This window comes from Microcaecilia unicolor, chromosome 3 (assembly GCF_901765095.1).
Source record: "Microcaecilia unicolor chromosome 3, aMicUni1.1, whole genome shotgun sequence".
In the NCBI taxonomy this organism is placed as follows: Eukaryota; Metazoa; Chordata; class Amphibia; order Gymnophiona; family Siphonopidae; genus Microcaecilia; species Microcaecilia unicolor.
The window spans coordinates 447185046-447204115 of NC_044033.1; the positions used below are offsets into that span (position 1 = coordinate 447185046).

General features: G+C 44.7%; 1 protein-coding gene across 1 annotated transcript in view; it reads right to left on the reverse strand.

Annotated features, from left to right (window-relative positions):
* SNTG2 (syntrophin gamma 2) overlaps positions 1-13061 on the reverse strand; it is a 335642-nt gene extending 322581 nt beyond the window's left edge. The window contains exons 1-2 of the mRNA XM_030195159.1: positions 13038-13061; positions 12537-12674 (exon numbers count right to left, since the gene is read on the reverse strand). Of these exons, the coding sequence (XP_030051019.1) occupies positions 12537-12674; positions 13038-13061 (162 nt within the window). The remainder of the gene's footprint in view (positions 1-12536; positions 12675-13037) is intronic.
* Positions 13062-19070: the final 6009 nt, after the last annotated feature.

Consider the following 19070-nt stretch of genomic DNA (forward strand, 5'->3'; position numbering starts at 1 on the left):
ATGCATCTTGGGATTTTCAACCCTACATATCCCATTTTTGAGATGACACCCAAAAAGAAGGCCTCAAGTAGGAAGTGCAATTTCAGTGATGGAGAGATTCAGCTCCTTGTTAATGAGATCATAGCAAGCCATGTCAATCTCTTTGCCCCAAGGAGCAAACTATATGTGCATATACCAAGGAAAAAGAATGGCTCACCATATGAAAAAGCTTAACGCGGTCTACCACATACATAGATCTATAGAGGACATCAAAAGAAAATGGAGGCAGCTGAAGAGGTTTGTGAGGCATAAGGCTGGGGCCAACTGTGAACCTCATTCCAACAGAATGCATGGTGCACAGGATCCTTCCCCAGGAGGTCATCCATGGCCTGGGAATCCAGGACACCTCAGCACAGGTTGGGGAGTCAGGTAAGTTTGGGAAAACCAAGTTGTGCTAGCTGTTCTCTCTGTGTCACCCTCTCTTCCAATAGCAGGGAGAGTATGTGTGTGTGTGTGTGTGGGGGCCCTCTTTGATAGAACTCCCATGTATAGTACAGGTTCTAAGGTAGGTGGAAGAGGGGGTAATAAGGCACACCAGAGTATATGCTGAAAGGCTGTTATCAGGGACCATGTCCCAACAATTTCACAGGGAGTAATGGTTAGTGGGCAGATCTGAGCCCACTCAGCTTGCTGGGTGGAAGGACCCTTTAATTATTATGTTTAGGTGCCTTCTTTCTCCTCCTCCACCTAGGCCCATCACTAACCTATCTCAATTTCTGCTTTCTACACCTCTGTGTTCCATTCTCTGTGCCTTCTACACCCTTCCACAATCCCTCCTTTTGTACCCATCTGGCTTAATGGCTGTGTGGCAACCTGGTTTCTGAAATTCACAGAGCACTATTCCCCTTAGCTCCTGCAGTGATGGATGTAGAGACATACATTTTTGCGTTACCTGACAATGCCATTTCTCATGTGATCAAGAAGTGCACATGGTATATTCAGGAAGGCTGCAGCAGACTTCCAGGTTAGCTAGTACAAAACACACATTTCCCCTACTTTCCCTATGCAGGCGAGGACACGGGGTAGGAGGAGTGGCCTAGTGGTTAGGGTGGTGGACTTTGGTCCTGGGGAACTGAGGAACTGAGATTGATTCCCACTTCAGGCACAGGCAGCTCCTTGTGACTCTGGGTAAGTCACTTAACCCTCCATTGCCCCATGTAAGCCGCATTGAGCCTGCCATGAGTGGGAAAGCGCGGGGTACAAATATAACAAAAAAAAACTAGCAGCCATATCAGAAGGTGGCTGAATCAGTGGCAGCTGAAGGCTCACAGGAGGACACTGTGGTAGAAGAAGAGTGTGTAGAGGACATCAGTCAGGAGCCATCTGCAGGCAATGAAGAACAGGAGCAATTAGTGGTGCAAACCTTCCCCTGCAGCATTTGCAGATGGCCCAATAGAGGCAGAGGAGGCTGATGAGGAGCCACAACCGACCCATAGAGGACCCTACCACCACAGGCATAGGTGCTGCAGCTGGCCTGTGGGCAGGGGTCGAAGCAGTGGCGTAGGGCCCACCCACTTTGGACTCAAGCCCACCTAAAACTGTGACTCTTGCTGTGGCTGGTGGGGATCCCCAAGCCTTGCCAGCTAAAGATTTTCTCTTCTTGGGCACCAGTGCTCTTCCAAATGTCAGCCAGCGGCACTTGCCTGGAGACCGGCCCTTCTGCACAGGCTCAGTTGTCACAAATGCATAAGCACTGAGCATGCACGACAAGCCGGTAGCAGCATCAGTTTGAGGCAAGTGCTGCCGGCTGCCGTTTGGAAGAGTGCTGGCTACTCGAGGAGGAGGAGGAAATCTTCAGGAAGCAAGGTTTGGGGATCCCTGCCTGCTCAAGTATTTAATATTTGGGGTCTGTGGGCAGGGAAGGGTAGAGAGAGGAGCAAACCAGAAGGGGATTGGGGGGATGTGGATTCTATGCCCACACAGCTTGGAAGGGGATTGGGGGGGGGGGGATGTGAATTCTATGCCCACACAGCTTGGAAGGGGATTGGGGGGGATGTGAATTCTATGCCCACACAGCTTGGGCTCAGGCCCACCCAAATTTGACCATCTGGCTACGCCCCTGGGTCAAAGTCCAAAGAGAATGTGAACAGCTGCTCTGGAACATACAGCAGGTGAGCTGGGAGGCAGCCCAGAATATCTGGCAGCAGCTTTTGGGGATCCAGCAGGATTTCCAGGATTACACAGTGATCTTGTCAAGCATACTGCTGACATAGCAAACATCTGAGCCTCCACATAGAACCAGTAAGGCTACCAGTGCTGCACTAACACTCTTCATATTAGCCACAAGTGCCGCCAGTGGCTACAAAGCCCAGCCAAGCTTCGCTGCACCTGCCTCATCTGCTGAGCCACAATCGCCCTTGAAATGTTCAAGAATGGGACTCACAGCACCCTAGGGCAGTGGGACAAACGAGAGGCCAGGTCTTTCAGGGGCAGCATATGCTCTCTTGCTGAGTGCTGGGCACAGCAGCAGATCTGACACCCAGCCAATCAGCTGGCTAGATGTTCAGGGTGCAGAAAAGGCAGCAGGATGGAGTGATGACTATGAGGACAGTGGCAGCCCTACAGGGGAGGATTCTGCTCCTGTAAGGCCCAGGCCATCACTAGTAGCTTAGGGACAAGGTGTGAAAGATGGATTCCAGAAGGGAGGGGAGGGAGAGGGGGAGGTGGAAGTAAGGCTGTAAGCCACGTAATTGCCATGTATTAGTGGTGTGTGCTGGGGTGAGGGTGTGTGTGTGTGTGTGTGTGTGTGTGTGTGTGTGTTTATGTGTGTGTGTGTGTATGTGCTGGGGAGGGGGTGGGGGATGTCTTTGTAGGGGGAGGGGTGGTGGTGGTGGGATGTTAAAGGTGTTGTACACAAATAAATTGTACATTATTGAAAATTTGTCAGTATGTGTCTATGTCTGGCATAGACCCCCAGCTGGTATGCTCCCTGGTCAGCTCTGTGCACAGGGTGGGGAGGGGGGGGCTTCTCCTCCTCTGGGTCTGGTGGCTGCTGCTGTGGTTGCTGTCCCTCCCCTGGCAGGGCCTATCTTCTTCAGAGTGCTAGGTTATGCAGCATGGATCAGGCCATAAATATTTTGCCCACCTTTTCAAGGCTGTAGGAGTTCCCCTCCGGAATGGTCCAGGCATCTGAAGTGATTCTTGAGTTGTCCAAAAGTCCTTTTTATGATGGCATGGGTGCTCCTTTGCCTCTTGTTGTACTCCTCCTCCACCTCTTTGGGGGTGGACTATGGAAGTCATGAGCCAAGTTGGCCGGGGGTAGCCTCTGTCACCTGTGGGGGGAAGCAGAATCACAGACATGGGTGTGTACTGGCTGGTATTGTGACTTTGTGGAGATAAGGTAATGTTTGTGGGTTGTAGGGACATCTAGAGGGAGGGAGTGTGTTGAAGGTTAGGAGGGGAAGAGGGTATGGAGTTTGACAATCCCTGTACTGCTTACCTAGAAGCCAGCCTCCAGTGATTTCCCCTCAGTCAAACCTGCAGTAGATTCCTGAATGTCATGTCCCCTACCTCAGCGGCATCCTCGAGCAGTGCAGGGCTCCGTTGCAGCGCTGCCTGTCTCCTCGGGCTGCTGTCTCTGCCTGCTGGGAGCCTCCGCACCATGATTTGCCATGAGTCTGCCTGGCTCTGCCCCCTGTCGCCCACGTGGCCAATCAAGGTGCTCCTTCCCCTGGCCATTCCCATTGGCTCCTGTTTGTTCCCGCCTCCTGTTTTCTCCCTATGGCTGTTCTCCCTTCCCCTGCGGGGTTCCTGCTGATGCCGGACGCCGGCGCTTTATCTGCTGATCCCTTCTTGGGTTCCATGCTTAGGCTTCTACTTTGGTAGTTGTTATTACTCTGTAGTCTGCTTCTTCTGCTGGTCCCTCGTTGCTGACTCTGCTTGTACCTGGATTACTCTCTTGCCTGCTGCCTGCCTGTTGAAACATTGCTTGTACCTGGATTACTCTTTCCCTGCTGCCTGCCGGTTGGACACTGCTTGTACCAGGACCATTCCCTTCCGTTCCCCTCTGGCTGGTTCCTCAGTGCCCCTCTCCTCAGCTTCCTGCACAAGTCCTGCTGGCCGCCCGCACCTGGGGGCTCAACCTCTAGGGAACAGCGGTCACCGCAGGTGAACCTTGGGGTTGCTCGGCCGCCAAGCAGAGTACGGGGGCGTGCTATCGCGCTCAGCAGTGCTTCACTTGGCACAAGAACTCACAAGTCTGACACTGAATGCTGAAAGGTGTAGGCAATGTGGGTGGAGCCTAGGTAGTAGGCACACAAATCCACAATCTCCCCCTGGGCATCACAGAAGACCTGCATGTTCATGGAGTGAAATGATTTTCTATTCCTGTAGGTCTCCTTATGTTCTGGGCTGGAGGGGGGGGGAGGTGTTTTAAGTGTGACATATGTGCAGTAGATGACACCTATGATTGAGGGAAAGCAGTCTATGCAGTAAAAGTGAGCCATGTTGTTCTGGAGTGCCTGGGCAATAGTGAGGAAGGTAATATAGTGTGAGATGGTGAGGAAGGCTTTGATGAACTGGGCAAGGCCAGGGCCGCCGAGAGGGGGGGAGCAGGGGGAGCAAAATTCTATGGGCCCAGACCACCAAGGAGGGCCCGGCACCGGAGTCTCTCCCCCTCTCTTGCTCCCAGGCTGCTGGCGCCGCAGTCCCGTCTCCACCTGCCCACAAAATGTCCCCTCTGGGAATGTTTTGTTTTAGGCAACTAGTGGACTTGAATGAATTGTTTGTTTGTTTGATTATATGTTTTAAACATTTTTCTGCAAGAAAAATGTATATCTGCCTGTTCTGTTTTTCTGGTTCGAGAATGAGCGGCTTAATTGATAGTTCAACTACAGAAACTGAGGCACTAGCACCATGTACGATGGCATTTGAATATTTACAATGTAACAGTTTTGCTGTGAAATTAGATTAATAGGGTAGATATTAATGAGTGTTAAGGAGATACCACATGGGTTTTAACTCAACTCATGTTAAAAGGAAAACCCATGTGTTATTTAGTCATCACAGGCTGTATAATAATCCAATGAAAAGCTTGTCATTATTAGTCGAATCAAGTAATGCAGTTTGTATTGAACTCCACAATCTGTGTTATTCATGTAAAAATAATTTTAGCTCCAAACTTGTGCTACTGCCGTGGTCTCCAGCACCACTTGTTTGGGTGAATGAACAAGGCCAAAATATCACATGTATATAGTTGAAAATAAGATTAATACAGTTTATTTACCCCTTCCCCCCCCCCCCCCCCCACACACACACACAACCTACACATGCCTCCCTGTAAGTCCTTTTAAACTTGTGTAAAAGGGTGTATGCTGTGAAAGCTGGGCATAGATTTTAAAGTTCTTCCTATACTATAGTGTGGAGAGACATTTTTGAGAGAATGTCAAAGTCAGAATTGGATCAAAAGGGAATAGAAGATGGGTAATGGACACTCCACCACAGGAACTGGTTCTTGAGAGATACTTTATTCCATGTTGTTACAGGGGGACTCAACACGGTCTGTGTTTCGGCGTGTGAAACACCTACCTCAGGGGTCACAATAATATACAATTAAATGTGAAGGAATATCCAAAACACTTAGTTCAGAAAACAAAACGGGCATAAAGCACTGTCTGAGAGCGTAAGGCCTTTTTTTATTTCAGACCGTGCTGGGTACCCCTGTACCAACATTGAATAAAGTATCTCTCAAGAACCAGTTCCTGTGGTGGAGTGTCCATTACCCACCGTCGACTCCCTTTTGATTGGGTTGTTTGCGTGGAGGTTGTTTCCTGTTTGTTTCGTGGCTCTTGAAAGTCAGAATTGGGACATCCTGCTCCTAGCGGCCCCCCCCCCCCCCCAAAAAAAAAGTCTTTCTCATAGTCATTTTTGAACAGGGAAGATGTTGGGATTTCCTGTTCAAAAATACATGAGAAGGACATTCTTGTGCTGAAAACATCCAAAATGAATAGCCATTTTCGAAAATGAAACATCCAACATATGAACGCCAAAAAAGCAGGCACAGAAGCAATTGTCTGGCATCATTTGTACAAAACTGGCCAAGCAGACATCCCTGCAGAGCAGAGGGGCAGCCTAATGGTCAGTGCAGTGGATTTTATACAACAGAACCCAGGTACAAATTCCACCTTAATTACTTTGTATGTTATAAGCCCTCCAGGAACAGATAAAAACCTACTGTACTTAAAGGTACACTACTACAATAGCCATCATACTTGCAGGTGTCTTATAAATTCAGATACAGTAGGTATTTCTATATTCCAGGAGGGCTCACATATTTGTACAGAAATAAAAGAGTTAAAGTGGGAGTTACACTTGGGTCCCATTGCTCGAAGTCCACTGCTCTGACCCCTAGGCTTTTCCTTACACTTGCTTGCTGCTCTATTAGAAATGGCCTGGTATCCACCTTCATTTTCATTTCTTAGGGGGGGGGGGGGGGGAGGCAGGGGTATAGCCAGACCTGACATTTTTTGGTGGGGGGAAAGAGTTAACATGGGGGGGGCATTAGGTATATAGATGTGAGTAGTGCTTGATGTACTCCTTTGAGCAGGGACTGTCCTTCTATGTTAAATTGTACAGTGTAACCCTAGTAGTGCTTTAGAAATGTCAAGTAGTAGTAGTAGTAGTACTCCTAAATAATGCTTTAGAGTGCACTTGATAACGGATTTCTAAGTAAAAAGTCTGTCCTACATCAATATAAACAACATGCACAATTATGGAAACCTTGGGAGCACTGACATTTCTAAATGAAGTTGCATTATCCCATAATATAAACGTTACTATTATAGTAGACTTGAGTCTGGTCAACCTCTCAACACACATCACAGTATCCTGAAAAATAATTACTGTGGTGGCACTTATCCTTCATCTTTATTTTATAAGAAATATAAAAATGTCCATAGACCATTATTAAATTGACTTGGGGGAAATCCACTGTCTATTTCTGGAATAAGCAGAATAAAATGTATTCAACGTTTTGGGGATCTTGCCAGGTATTTGTGACCTGGATTGGCCACTGTTGGAAACAGGATGCTGGGCTTGATGGACCTTTGGTCTGTCCCAGTGTGGCAATACTTATGTACCTTATTAAGCTGTATTAATAAAATAAGTCTTCTTGTCCCTTCCTCTGGTTCTACTTCTTTCTCTCTTTTCTGAAACTGACATTAACCAGTTCAAATCTCTGGACCGACCAACATGAAAAAAATGTCTGAAATTATGTATAATCTAATAAATACCCTAGATGTACTAGCATCAACAGAAACACCATTCACAGCAGATGAGCTCACACAATATGTTGAACAAAAAATATCAACAATCAGACCTAAAACCCCCCACAAATATTCATACTAGCCTTCTTACAAGACTGCAAAAAAAAAAAAAAAAAGACACCCACACCGCAGCAGGCAGGATATGGTCCTCCTTGAAAACACCGAGCTTAAAAACAGTAAAGACACTGATGACAAAATACGCACATGCACACTGCTTGCTGGACAATTGATCATACTAGATGATGAAAGACCCACTGGAATGGTTCAGCATATGCTTCATCAATCACATCGCATACATGTTTTCAAAAGGTCAGTTCCCAACAGACAAAGGTAACATTGTTCTCACATTAATCCCAAAAAACACAACCAGTAAGATCAACGATAGAACAAACCATAAAGCAGTGGCTTCAATATCACTAATGACCTTAACAATGGAGGGACTAGTAGCACAGCAACTAATGGAACACCTAACACAATTCTGAATACTTCACAGCTCCCAATCAGGTTTCAGACAAGAACACCGTACCGAGACAGTCGTAACCACACTGATAATGAAGTTCAGAACCCTAATATGCCAAGGACAGTACATACTACTACTGCAATTTGACATGTCAAGCACGTTCGACCAAGTAGACCACACAACACTAATAACCCTACTCGACAACATAGGAATATGTGGCACAGTGGCAGGATGGTTCAACGGATTCCTAAGAACCAGATCCAATATTGTAAAGATGTAGAACCAGATATCAGCTTCTTGAAACCTGGAATGTGGGGTTCCACAGGGATCCCCAATATCACCAATACCATTCAATGTAATGATGGCACCACTCGGCAAAAAACTAGAGATAATGGGCCTCAGTCATTTCATATAAGCAGATGATGTCACCATCTACATACCATTCAAAACCAGCATCACAGAAATACTGGACAAAGTGAAAACAGGCCTGGACATTATGGAAAATTGGGCAACAGCCTTCAAACTCAAACTAAACAGAGAAAAAAAAAACAAAATTCCTAGTCCTATTCAGCCCGCACACCACCACAGCCCAGAAAATTTCACAGTCAACAATTAAACATACCAAATCAAAACACAACTGAAAATACTGGGAATCATTCTAGACAAACACCTATCAATGGACAATCAAATATCAGCTGTAACGACAAAATGCTTCAGAACTCTTGGAAATTAAGAAGGATAAGAGACTATTTTCCCAAACAACCATTCCATATACTAGTAAAATCAACTATCTCAGTTAGATTACTGCAAGGAATACACAGTAAAATCACTTTAAACCATCGAAAACACAGCTTCTAGACTGATTTTCAAAAAGTCAAAATATGAAAAAGTTATCCCACTACTCGAATCACTACACCGGCTGCCAATCAAAGCAAGACGATCTTTAAAGTCAGCACCCTCATTTTCAAAATACTGTTCGGAATGACACCGGAATACATGTGAGACATGATAGAACTGTTACCAAAAAACGCAAGTCCAGAAACCAGAAGTTACCTACTTCTTTTCCTACCCAATTGCAGAAACATAACATACAGAACCATCTACACAGCAGGATTCAGCTACCTGGGATCAAAATGGTGGAATTCATAACCAAAAGCCATAAGAAGCATCTATGACTATCTTCAGTTCAGAAAAGAACTCACACACTTTTTCAAAAAATTCAACAGCTAACCATACAAGCCAAATATGTCCTCTTAATTAGAAACTATAAAACGACACTGTAACCTCACTGTAAATTGTACCAAAACTTTGCTTTAGGATAAGAGTGGGATACAATAATGCATAAATAAACATAACCACAGAGGCATGGTATAGTCGCATTTTCAATATGGTAATACTAGATCCCAGCTAAGGAACAGGTTATTTTTATTTAGTCTTCAGTGGACCAAACTTGCTTTCCTTGTGCCATCACCATCCAGCTGGATAGGCAGTGTCTTAAAAGGTGGAGGATAAAAGATTTTTTTTTTACATTAAACTCAGGTTCAATGTTGCTTACATGTGAAAATACAGTGAGACAGAATAATAGAATTCAGTTATATCATGAGAGCAAATGGATATGTCTGAAGCATTTAACAAAGTTGAGATTAACATATATACCCAACTGGGCATTTAAAAGTCTGTCCAATGGTGCCGCATGTTCAGGAATCATAGCCATATATATAAATATGCACGAACCAGAAGAGGCACCTATACACACATTGCAAGAGTAAACAACTTCTAGAGTGCATCCAAAGTTTAATTTTTATTTTCTCATTTCCATTTTCCAAAATTCTAGACAGCAGGTGTACAGATCAGCAGGACCCAAAGCATTCCAAAACAAGTAGTCAGAAACAACACAGTTTATATCTAATTGTTCAACCACTCTTAGGATTCATCTTTGGGTTTAAAAAAGCAAAACCACATGCATATAAGGACTGGATGAATAAATTAAAATGAAGTTTATAGCAAATGCCCTTCATATGTAATATTTGATAGCAATAATGAAACAGTGATGGAATATTCACATAGCAAGCAGCCTAAGCCAACAGGTTTATTTTCCACTGAACATAATTAACTTTGTATAAACCTGGTGGCTAACAGTGTGCTGAGCCATTGTTGCCACATTCAGACTGACTCTGGTCAGAACTTGTGCATGAAGGAAGCCCTTCTCATTATTCAATTATTAAATAATAATTATTCAATTATTCATTATTCAATACTTCTCTGTGAAAAAGTAGTAATAAAAAAGGCAAGTGAATGTTTACAATATACCACTGCAATTCACAATGCAAAAGGAGCAAGTTCCCACATGTCATCTTTTTCTTTTGATGTAGGCACAGAAAAAAAAGATGTTAAATGCTCCCAGATCTCAATCTAATTATTAAATATTAAGTCTGATTGTTAAAACATCCAAATTGCTATTTTCAAAATTATTTAAAGACAATTTCTATGCATTTCATCTGAACTGATTAGAAATCATGAGAGTGTGTGTCAGGAGTATGTTGGGGGCAGGATTTGAGCATTCCTAACACATGGATGTTTTTTTGCTACAATGAAATAAAGCAAAAACATCCAGGGTTAAAAGTTGGATATTTTGGGCTAGACCTGTTTTATTAGTGACTAAGTCACAAAAAAGGTACCCAAATGACCAAATAACCACTAGAGGGATTAAGGCATGACCCCCTCACTCCTGTAGTTGTCACTGACCCTCTCCCACCTCCCAAAGATGTAAAAGAAATAGTACATACCAGCATCTATGATAGCTTCAGATGTTATGGTCAGTTCTATTAGAGCAGCCAGCAGATCCCTGGAGTAGCCTAGTGGTCAGTGCCATAGACAGTAGAGAAGGGAACTCAGGTCCTTAAACCACTCTAACTGGTACACTTGTGGTGGAAAGTGTGAGCCCTCCAAAACCCACCAAATATTTACTGTACCCACATTTAGGTGACACCTGCAGCCATTAGGGCTATTGTAGTGGTATACAGTTGGGTACAGTAGGTTTTAGGTGGGTTTTAGAGGGCTCCCCATACAATATAAAGGGGGAACAGTGAAATGTGTATCTGGGAGCTTTTTGGTGAAATCCATTGCAGTGCACCCTAGGGTGCCCCACTGTTCTGTTGGGATATCTGTGTGGCCAGTCTACTAAGAATGATGGCTCCTTCTACATACCAATGGCTTGATTGTGTACGTTTTTCACTTGGACTTTTTTTTTCTGAAAATGGTCCAAAAAGATAGACACACTGAACACAACAACATCTAGCAAAAGACCATTTTTGAAAAAAAAAAAAAAAAGATTTTTCAGGTTAAAAAATGCCTGTATTTGCTACTGGATTGTTGTATATTTTCCACAGAGAGAACCAGGCACACCCGTTAAATGGGGTCCGACCACAACTGGGCTGAAGGCCAGTGAAGACAGAAGTGTGGGGGAGGGTACAAGGAGGGCCAGCTAGAGAGCAGAGGTAGTAGTGGGAGGGAAACAAGGAGTAGCAAGGGGAGGGGGCAGGAAAGAAGGGGAGGAGCAAGGGAGGAGGAGAGAGGAATTTGAACTGCACAGGAAGTCCTTTTGAATTTGGAGGCAGGAGAACAGCTACGCTGGGCAGCAGCTCCTGAAATTTTACAGGCACATGTTTTGTATCCGCCCCGGGCACAGCTCGTGCAGAGTACAGTCAAAGAAGCTCTTCCAGCAGAGCACGATATTCCAGCGAATTGAGAAAAGTTTTACGGTACGTGGACATTTAAAAATTTGTGTGGCTGCAAGGCGTTTTAGCTTTCTCCTGCCGATCCCCATTTACCTTTTTCCAGGATGGTAGGCCATTTCAGGTTAGCTGCCTATCTCATGGGATTCCACGCACTAGGCTGGAGAGTCCCACATACGCCGCCCATGGCGCATGGCAGGCGGGTTTGCCACAGCACGGTACCAGTTTTTGGCCGGCCATGCGGTGCTCACAATCCGCAGTACAGCGGTTCAGGCATTAATGTTAGTGACCACGACCTACACCGAGGTCTCGTGGGCCAGCCACGTGGTGCTTTATAATCCCCTTATTATGGTTACGGCACCAGGGTTGTTAACTGCATCCTAGCTGGCCATGCGGTGCTGGCGACTCACAATTTTACTAGTTTGTGGGCTGTTGCCGTAGCAGCGACATACAGTGAGTTTTGCTTGCCAGGTCACGAGATGCGTGCTAGTGTAGTTAACCGCGACCTATAATGAAGTCTTTTTGCCCAGCCACACTGCTCCTTGCCGGTGCGGCATGGTACCTACCCACTACCTACAGCGTGGGTCTTGTTGAATGAACATGCGGTGATGGCGATGCAGCGCACATATGGGTTTTGGACCCCGCAGCGAACGCCATGGCGACGTAGCGGTCGTGGTAAAAAAAAACGAGCCCCGTTGTGGCCAGCCACGCCGGGTTATCTAATTCGAAAAATTAATGCGATATAAGCCGTCCATGCCATTACAGCAACGGACCTTAAGCCCCGTTATGGCCAGCCACGCCAGTCAGAATTAGATGTCATATCAAAAATGCCCCTCCACACTATCCTATACTAAAACTGTCCTTCCTATACTATATTTGAACATTATGAACAGTATAATTCTGCATAAAGTAACACAAATTTATATACATATAAATTCAGTGAAAATGAAACCATATATTTCAGTCCTAATTCACATTTAAGCCATCTGCGAAACTGTGTGCTTCATTGCTAGAACTATATTGATACAGCTTAGTACTTACATTTGCACTTTGGTCACTTCCATTTATGCAGATGACATCTTGTTTCTGAATTGCTAGTACTTCTTTAGTAAGCTTTAAACGGATATCATACGTGTTGTCAGACACTTCATCATACAACAGTGCGATACCACTTTTATTCTGCAAAAGGTCAAAGGAAAAATAGAAGCCATTTGAATATATACAAACTATATAGAATTATACCAGATAAACTATCTGCTAATATTGATAAATATAGAATTACTGGTCAGTTTCTGGTTTATGATGTGAACTGCTCAAGAGACAATCAATGAGGATTATTTTTCCTGTTATGTTACACAGTTCAAATTTAAATATTCATTAAAATACCACAAAGGTCGTAAAAGAGAAGCACTGTGATTTTAAAGTAGGAGGAAAATATTATCACACATCTACCAATGGCAAGGCAGCTTTAACAATGAGAGCTAGTGTGATTTTTAAGAGAGAAAATGACAACAGATAGGGCCATAAGGCTTTCTAGCTTGCTTTCCTTTGCATAGGAAGGTTCATTCCAGTCAGCAGAAATGTCCAAGACTTCAGTTTGAAAGCATAGACTAAGCCCCAGCTGTGGCCATCTTCAAATCTAGGCTAAAAAAATCACCTTTTTGAGACTGCTTTTAACTCCTAACTCCTATTCACTTGTTCAGTACCCATGTCTGTTTTATAATTCCCATCTTAAGTAATTCCCTTTTCCCTTATTTTTCCTGTTTATTTATTTTATTATTTATTTATTGCATTTGTATCCCACATTTTCCCACCTTTTTGCGGGCTCAGTGTGGCTTACAATACATTATGAATGATGGAAATACAATTTGTTACAATTCGATTATGGATTACATTGTGAAGAGTTATACGAGACAAAATCAAATGTCGTTAAGGAATATAGCAATGGAAAGGAACAGTGAAACATTGGAAGGAAACAACGGGAAACTAAAGGGCAATATATAATAACAAGAAAACATATGGTATACATTCTTTTGTGAGTAAAGGTATGAGTGTGGTGAGATTTTGGGGGATGAGAATTCAGTATTGATGCATTACTGAACAGTGAGTGTGGACTTTATGTGTTTTGGTTATGTGTTTGTCTGTCATGATTAGATTGTAAGCTCTGTCAAGCAGGAACTGTGTCTCTTACATGTTCAGTGTGTAGTGCTGCGTACGTCTAGTAGTGCTATAGAAATGATACGTAGTAGTAGTAGTAGTAAGAATATGAGAAAATTAGCTCACAGAGTTCTTAAACAATCTAAATAGAGAACTGCTGGCTTCCTATATAAAAATAAGGGCCTAGCATTAAAAAGATTTATTTGTATAGCAGCAACCAGTAAACATTTAAGTCCACTGGCCTGGGATTTTCAACTGTACTATCCGCATGGTGCAGGCAAAAGCCTCCTCATAAGAACATAAGAATAGCTATACTGGTTCAGACCAATGGTCCATCTAGCCCAGTATCCTTTTTTCAACAGTGGCCAATCCAGGTCACAAGTACCTGGCAGAAACCCAAATAGTAACAGCATTCCATGCTACCGATCCCAGGGCAAGCAGTAACTTCCCCATGTCTGTCTCAATAGCAGACTATGGACTTTTCCTCCAGGAACTTATCCAAACCTTTTTTAAACCCAAATACGCTAACCGCTGTTACTACATCCTCCAGCAAATAGTACCAGAGCTTAACTATTCGTTGAGTGAAAAAGGTTTTCCTCCTATTTGTTTTAAAAGTATTTCTATGTAACTTCCTTGTGTGTGTGTGTCCCCCCCCCCCCCCCCCCCCCAGTCTTTGTACTTTTGGAATGAGTAAAAAAATCGATTCACTTCTACTCATTCTACACCACTCAGGATTTTGTAGACTTCAATCATATCTCCCCTCATCAATCTCTTTTCCACTATCCAGTCAGTGCCAGTTCAGAATTAGGAAGGAGTGAGAATGGAATGCTTAACCACATAGATAATGCCAATGCTCATTCGCTATACTTATATTCCCGGATTCTATACATAGCGCCCAAATTTTGGCGCCAAAATTTGCACATAGATTGAAGATGCACATGCAAATTAATTAGCTAACAAGGCATTAACTAGCACTAAACTGATGTCAACAATCAGCCATTGCAGTTACTTGGCGGTAATTAGATTTTGTGTGCACATCTTCCTGTGCACTATTCTATAGCCCTGTGCACCTAAATCGCCTGGAGTCCAACTCAGAAGGGGTCAGGGGTGGGGTAGGAGCATTAAAAAAAAAATCTCATGGAGTTATAAAACATCACCATCCCTATGCTCAAATGCTAAGAATTGTGCACTGGCATTTACATCAGGATTCAGCACAGGAATAGGCTCGAAGCGCCATTCTATAAAAAAGAATCAACTTGGAGTGTTCTTTATAGAATAGCTCTCTATGCCGATTTTTTCCGGTGCAAACACTTGGGCACTATTTTCTGAGAGGGCGGTATACCCAGTAGAAGAAAGGAGGTGTTAATGCCTTTGTATAAGTCGTTGGTGAGGCACCATTCGAGTACTGTGTTCAATTTTCAGAGGCCAAATCTCTCTAAGGACATCAAAAAATGAGGCAGGTGAGAGAAATGATATGGGGCTTATGCCAAATCATGTATGAGAAAAGACTTGAAGGTTTTAATAGGTATACCCTAGAGGAAAGGAGGAATAAGGAGGGGGGGTATGATACAGATGTTTAAATACTTTAAAATACTTAGTTATGGCTATGCAAACTATTTTTTTCAGAAACGGGGAAGGGGTAGAACTAGATTTCATGAGTTGAGGTTGCAGGGATGGAAACTTAAGAGCAGTGTTAGAAAATAATTTTTCATAGAAAGGGTGGTGGATGCCTGGAATACCCTCCCGTGGGAAACTGTGACAACAAAAACAGTGACAAAATCAAGAATGTGAGGGATAAACACAGAGGAACATCCTATATAATAATTCCAGTGTGTTTCTTCTAGCAAAAAAGGTGCCGGTACTCAAATGTCAGGCCACCCTTCAGGGATGAGGTGATAACTGAGGGACTCACCCCACAATAGCCAGGACCCCTGCAACCAGTCACAGAATCTATGACAAGGCAGAATTGGTGTGTAGAGCCTGAGCTCTTTCATTAAAACTTGGGGACCATGGGCCAATTTCAGCACACAATGGAAAAGGTGCCGGTACTCAGTACCCCCAAGTACCCCCTCAAAAAAAGCCCTGAATAATTCTCACCTCCAACGTTCTATGCTTGGGACCGTGGCTCCCTGGCTGCAAGTGGTCTGCGAGGCAGACACGCACGGACGTCACTGACGTCAACACAGCTGATTCCAAGACAAGGGGAGGAGTGTTTCCCTACTCCTCCTACTGCCTCGGAATCAGCTGTCATCCCCCCTGCGCGCTATGGCCCCCTCGAAACCCACCCTCTCCCGCGAACCTGTCGATCCCCCCCCCCGGAACGCCGAACACTGCCGCCACCGCCGCCGCCATTGTTGTGCTACCTTCCCTTCCCGTAGGTTCTTCAATCATCTTCTTAGAAAGTTTAACTCCGTGCGTCTGACGTCAGACGCACGGAGTTAAACTTTCTAAGAAGATGATTGAAGAACCTACGGGAAGGGAAGGTAGCACAACAATGGCGGCGGTGGCGGCAGTTTTCACTGGCATGGGGGGGGAACAACAGGTTCGCGGAAGGGGGGGTTCGAGGGGGCCATAGCACGGGGGGGGAGGGGGAGGGGGGAATTGCCTGCCTAAGGCCCGTTTCCTTGCCTACAGAAACGGGCCTTTTTTACTAGTTATATAGAAAAAGGATGGAATCCAATTAAAGCAAAACTTAAGTGACCTCATAACTGGAGTGAGCTTTGATGGCAGCTTCAGAGGTTGGGAAGTAAGACCAATGCCATACTTCTATGGTCTGCGTCCCCTAAATGGCAAAAAACAGATCAGGATTAAGGCTGGAGTGGGCTTAGACAACAACTTCAGTAGTTGGGAAGTAGGTCTGGTGTTTGGCAGACTTATGGCCTGTGTCCCAAAATTGGCAGAGAGAGACAGAAATGAATGAAGAAGTGGAACCTGTACAGAGGACCAGATCCAACTCTGGCCACCTTGCTGGACAGACTGGATGGACCATGCAGGTCTTTATCTGCCGACATTTACTATGTTACTATGAATCTGGTCCATACTGATCAATATTCAATGTGTGGTAGTCAGTGTTTTTTAAATGCTGGTCACCATGCACATACTTAGCCCCAAATATTCAATGCCAGGCCATGTTTAGCACCAGCATTAAATATCCAGGGCTAATTGTCAGGTGCTAGTCGCTGAGTTTTATGTGGGTTCTACATAGGGATATCTGGCTAGACCCTAAACCCTGCAGAATTCCAATCCCCCTCCTAGCCCTGGAACATCCAAATACCCCCATAATGATCTTCCCCCCTTTCTGAAAAAAACATTAACCCCCTCCCAGAACATCTTGACAACCTCCAAGATCCCCCAAGTGGTTAAAGCATTAGTCTTGTAATCCAGAGGTGGCCGGTTCAAATTCCACTGCTACTACTGAAAAAGCCAAACAAAAATACTTTTGATTTAGGACGTCCCTGACAAGCACTTCGATTTTTTTTTGGGTGGGAGGAGATTGGCGACCACTGGGGAAGTAATGGGAGGTCATCCCCGATTCCCTCCAGTGGTCATTTGGTCAGTTGGGGCTCCTTTTTGAAGCTTGGTCGTGAAAAAAAAGGGACCAAGTAAAGCCGGCAAAATGCTCGTCAAGCCTGGCTTTTTTTTTCCATTATCGGCGAAGCTGGCCATCTCGTGAGCACGCCCCCATCCCGCCTTCACTACCCTACCGACACGCCCCCTTGAAATTTCGCCGGCTCTGCGACGGAAAGAAGTTGAATCCGGCCAAAATTGGCTTTCGATTATACCGATTTGGCCAGTTTCAGGAGATCACTGGCGATCTCCTAATTTGTGTCAGAAGATTGCCGGCGATCTTTTTCGAAAATAAGCCTGTAAGTCACTTAACCCTCCATTGCCCCAGGTTCAAATAAGTACCTGTACAGTGGGGGAAATAAGTATTTGATCCCTTGCTGATTTTGTAAGTTTGCCCACTGACAAAGACATGAGCAGCCCATAATTGAAGGGTAGGTTATTGGTAACAGTGAGAGATAGCACATCACAAATTAAATCCGGAAAATCACATTGTGGAAAGTATATGAATTTATTTGCATTCTGCAGAGGGAAATAAGTATTTAATCCCTCTGGCAAACAAGACCTAATACTTGGTGGCAAAACCCTTGTTGGCAAGCACAGCGGTCAGACGTCTTCTGTAGTTGATGATGAGGTTTGCACACATGTCAGGAGGAATTTTGGTCCACTCCTCTTTGCAGATCATCTCTAAATCATTAAGAGTTCTGGGCTGTCGCTTGGCAACTCGCAGCTTCAGCTCCCTCCATAAGTTTTCAATGGGATTAAGGTCTGGTGACTGGCTAGGCCACTCCATGACCCTAATGTGCTTCTTCCTGAGCCACTCCTTTGTTGCCTTGGCTGTATGTTTTGGGTCATTGTCGTGCTGGAAGACCCAGCCACGACCCATTTTTAAGGCCCTGGCGGAGGGAAGGAGGTTGTCACTCAGAATTGTACGGTACATGGCCCCATCCATTCTCCCATTGATGCGGTGAAGTAGTCCTGTGCCCTTAGCAGAGAAACACCCCCAAAACATAACATTTCCACCTCCATGCTTGACAGTGGGGACGGTGTTCTTTGGGTCATAGGCAGCATTTCTCTTCCTCCAAACACGGCGAGTTGAGTTCATGCCAAAGAGCTCAATTTTTGTCTCATCTGACCACAGCACCTTCTCCCAATCACTCTCGGCATCATCCAGGTGTTCACTGGCAAACTTCAGACGGGCCGTCACATGTGCCTTCCGGAGCAGGGGGACCTTGCGGGCACTGCAGGATTGCAATCCGTTATGTCGTAATGTGTTACCAATGGTTTTCGTGGTGACAGTGGTCCCAGCTGCCTTGAGATCATTGACAAGTTCCCCCCTTGTAGTTGTAGGCTGATTTCTAACCTTCCTCATGATCAAGGATACCCCACGAGGTGAGATTTTGCGTGGAGCCCCAGATCTTTGTCGATTGACAGTCATTTTGTACTTCTTCCATTTTCTTACTATGGCACCAACAGTTGTCTCCTTCTCGCCCAGCGTCTTACTGATGGTTTTGTAGCCCATTCCAGCCTTGTGCAGGTGTATGATCTTGTCCCTGACATCCTTAGACAGCTCCTTGCTCTTGGCCATTTTGTAGAGGTTAGAGTCTGACTGATTCACTGAGTCTGTGGACAGGTGTCTTTCATACAGGTGACCATTGCCGACAGCTGTCTGTCATGCAGGTAACGAGTTGATTTGGAGCATCTACCTGGTCTGTAGGGACCAGATCTCTTACTGGTTGGTGGGGGATCAAATACTTATTTCCCTCTGCAGAATGTAAATAAATTCATATACTTTCCACAATGTGATTTTCCGGATTTAATTTGTGATGTGCTATCTCTCACTGTTACCAATAA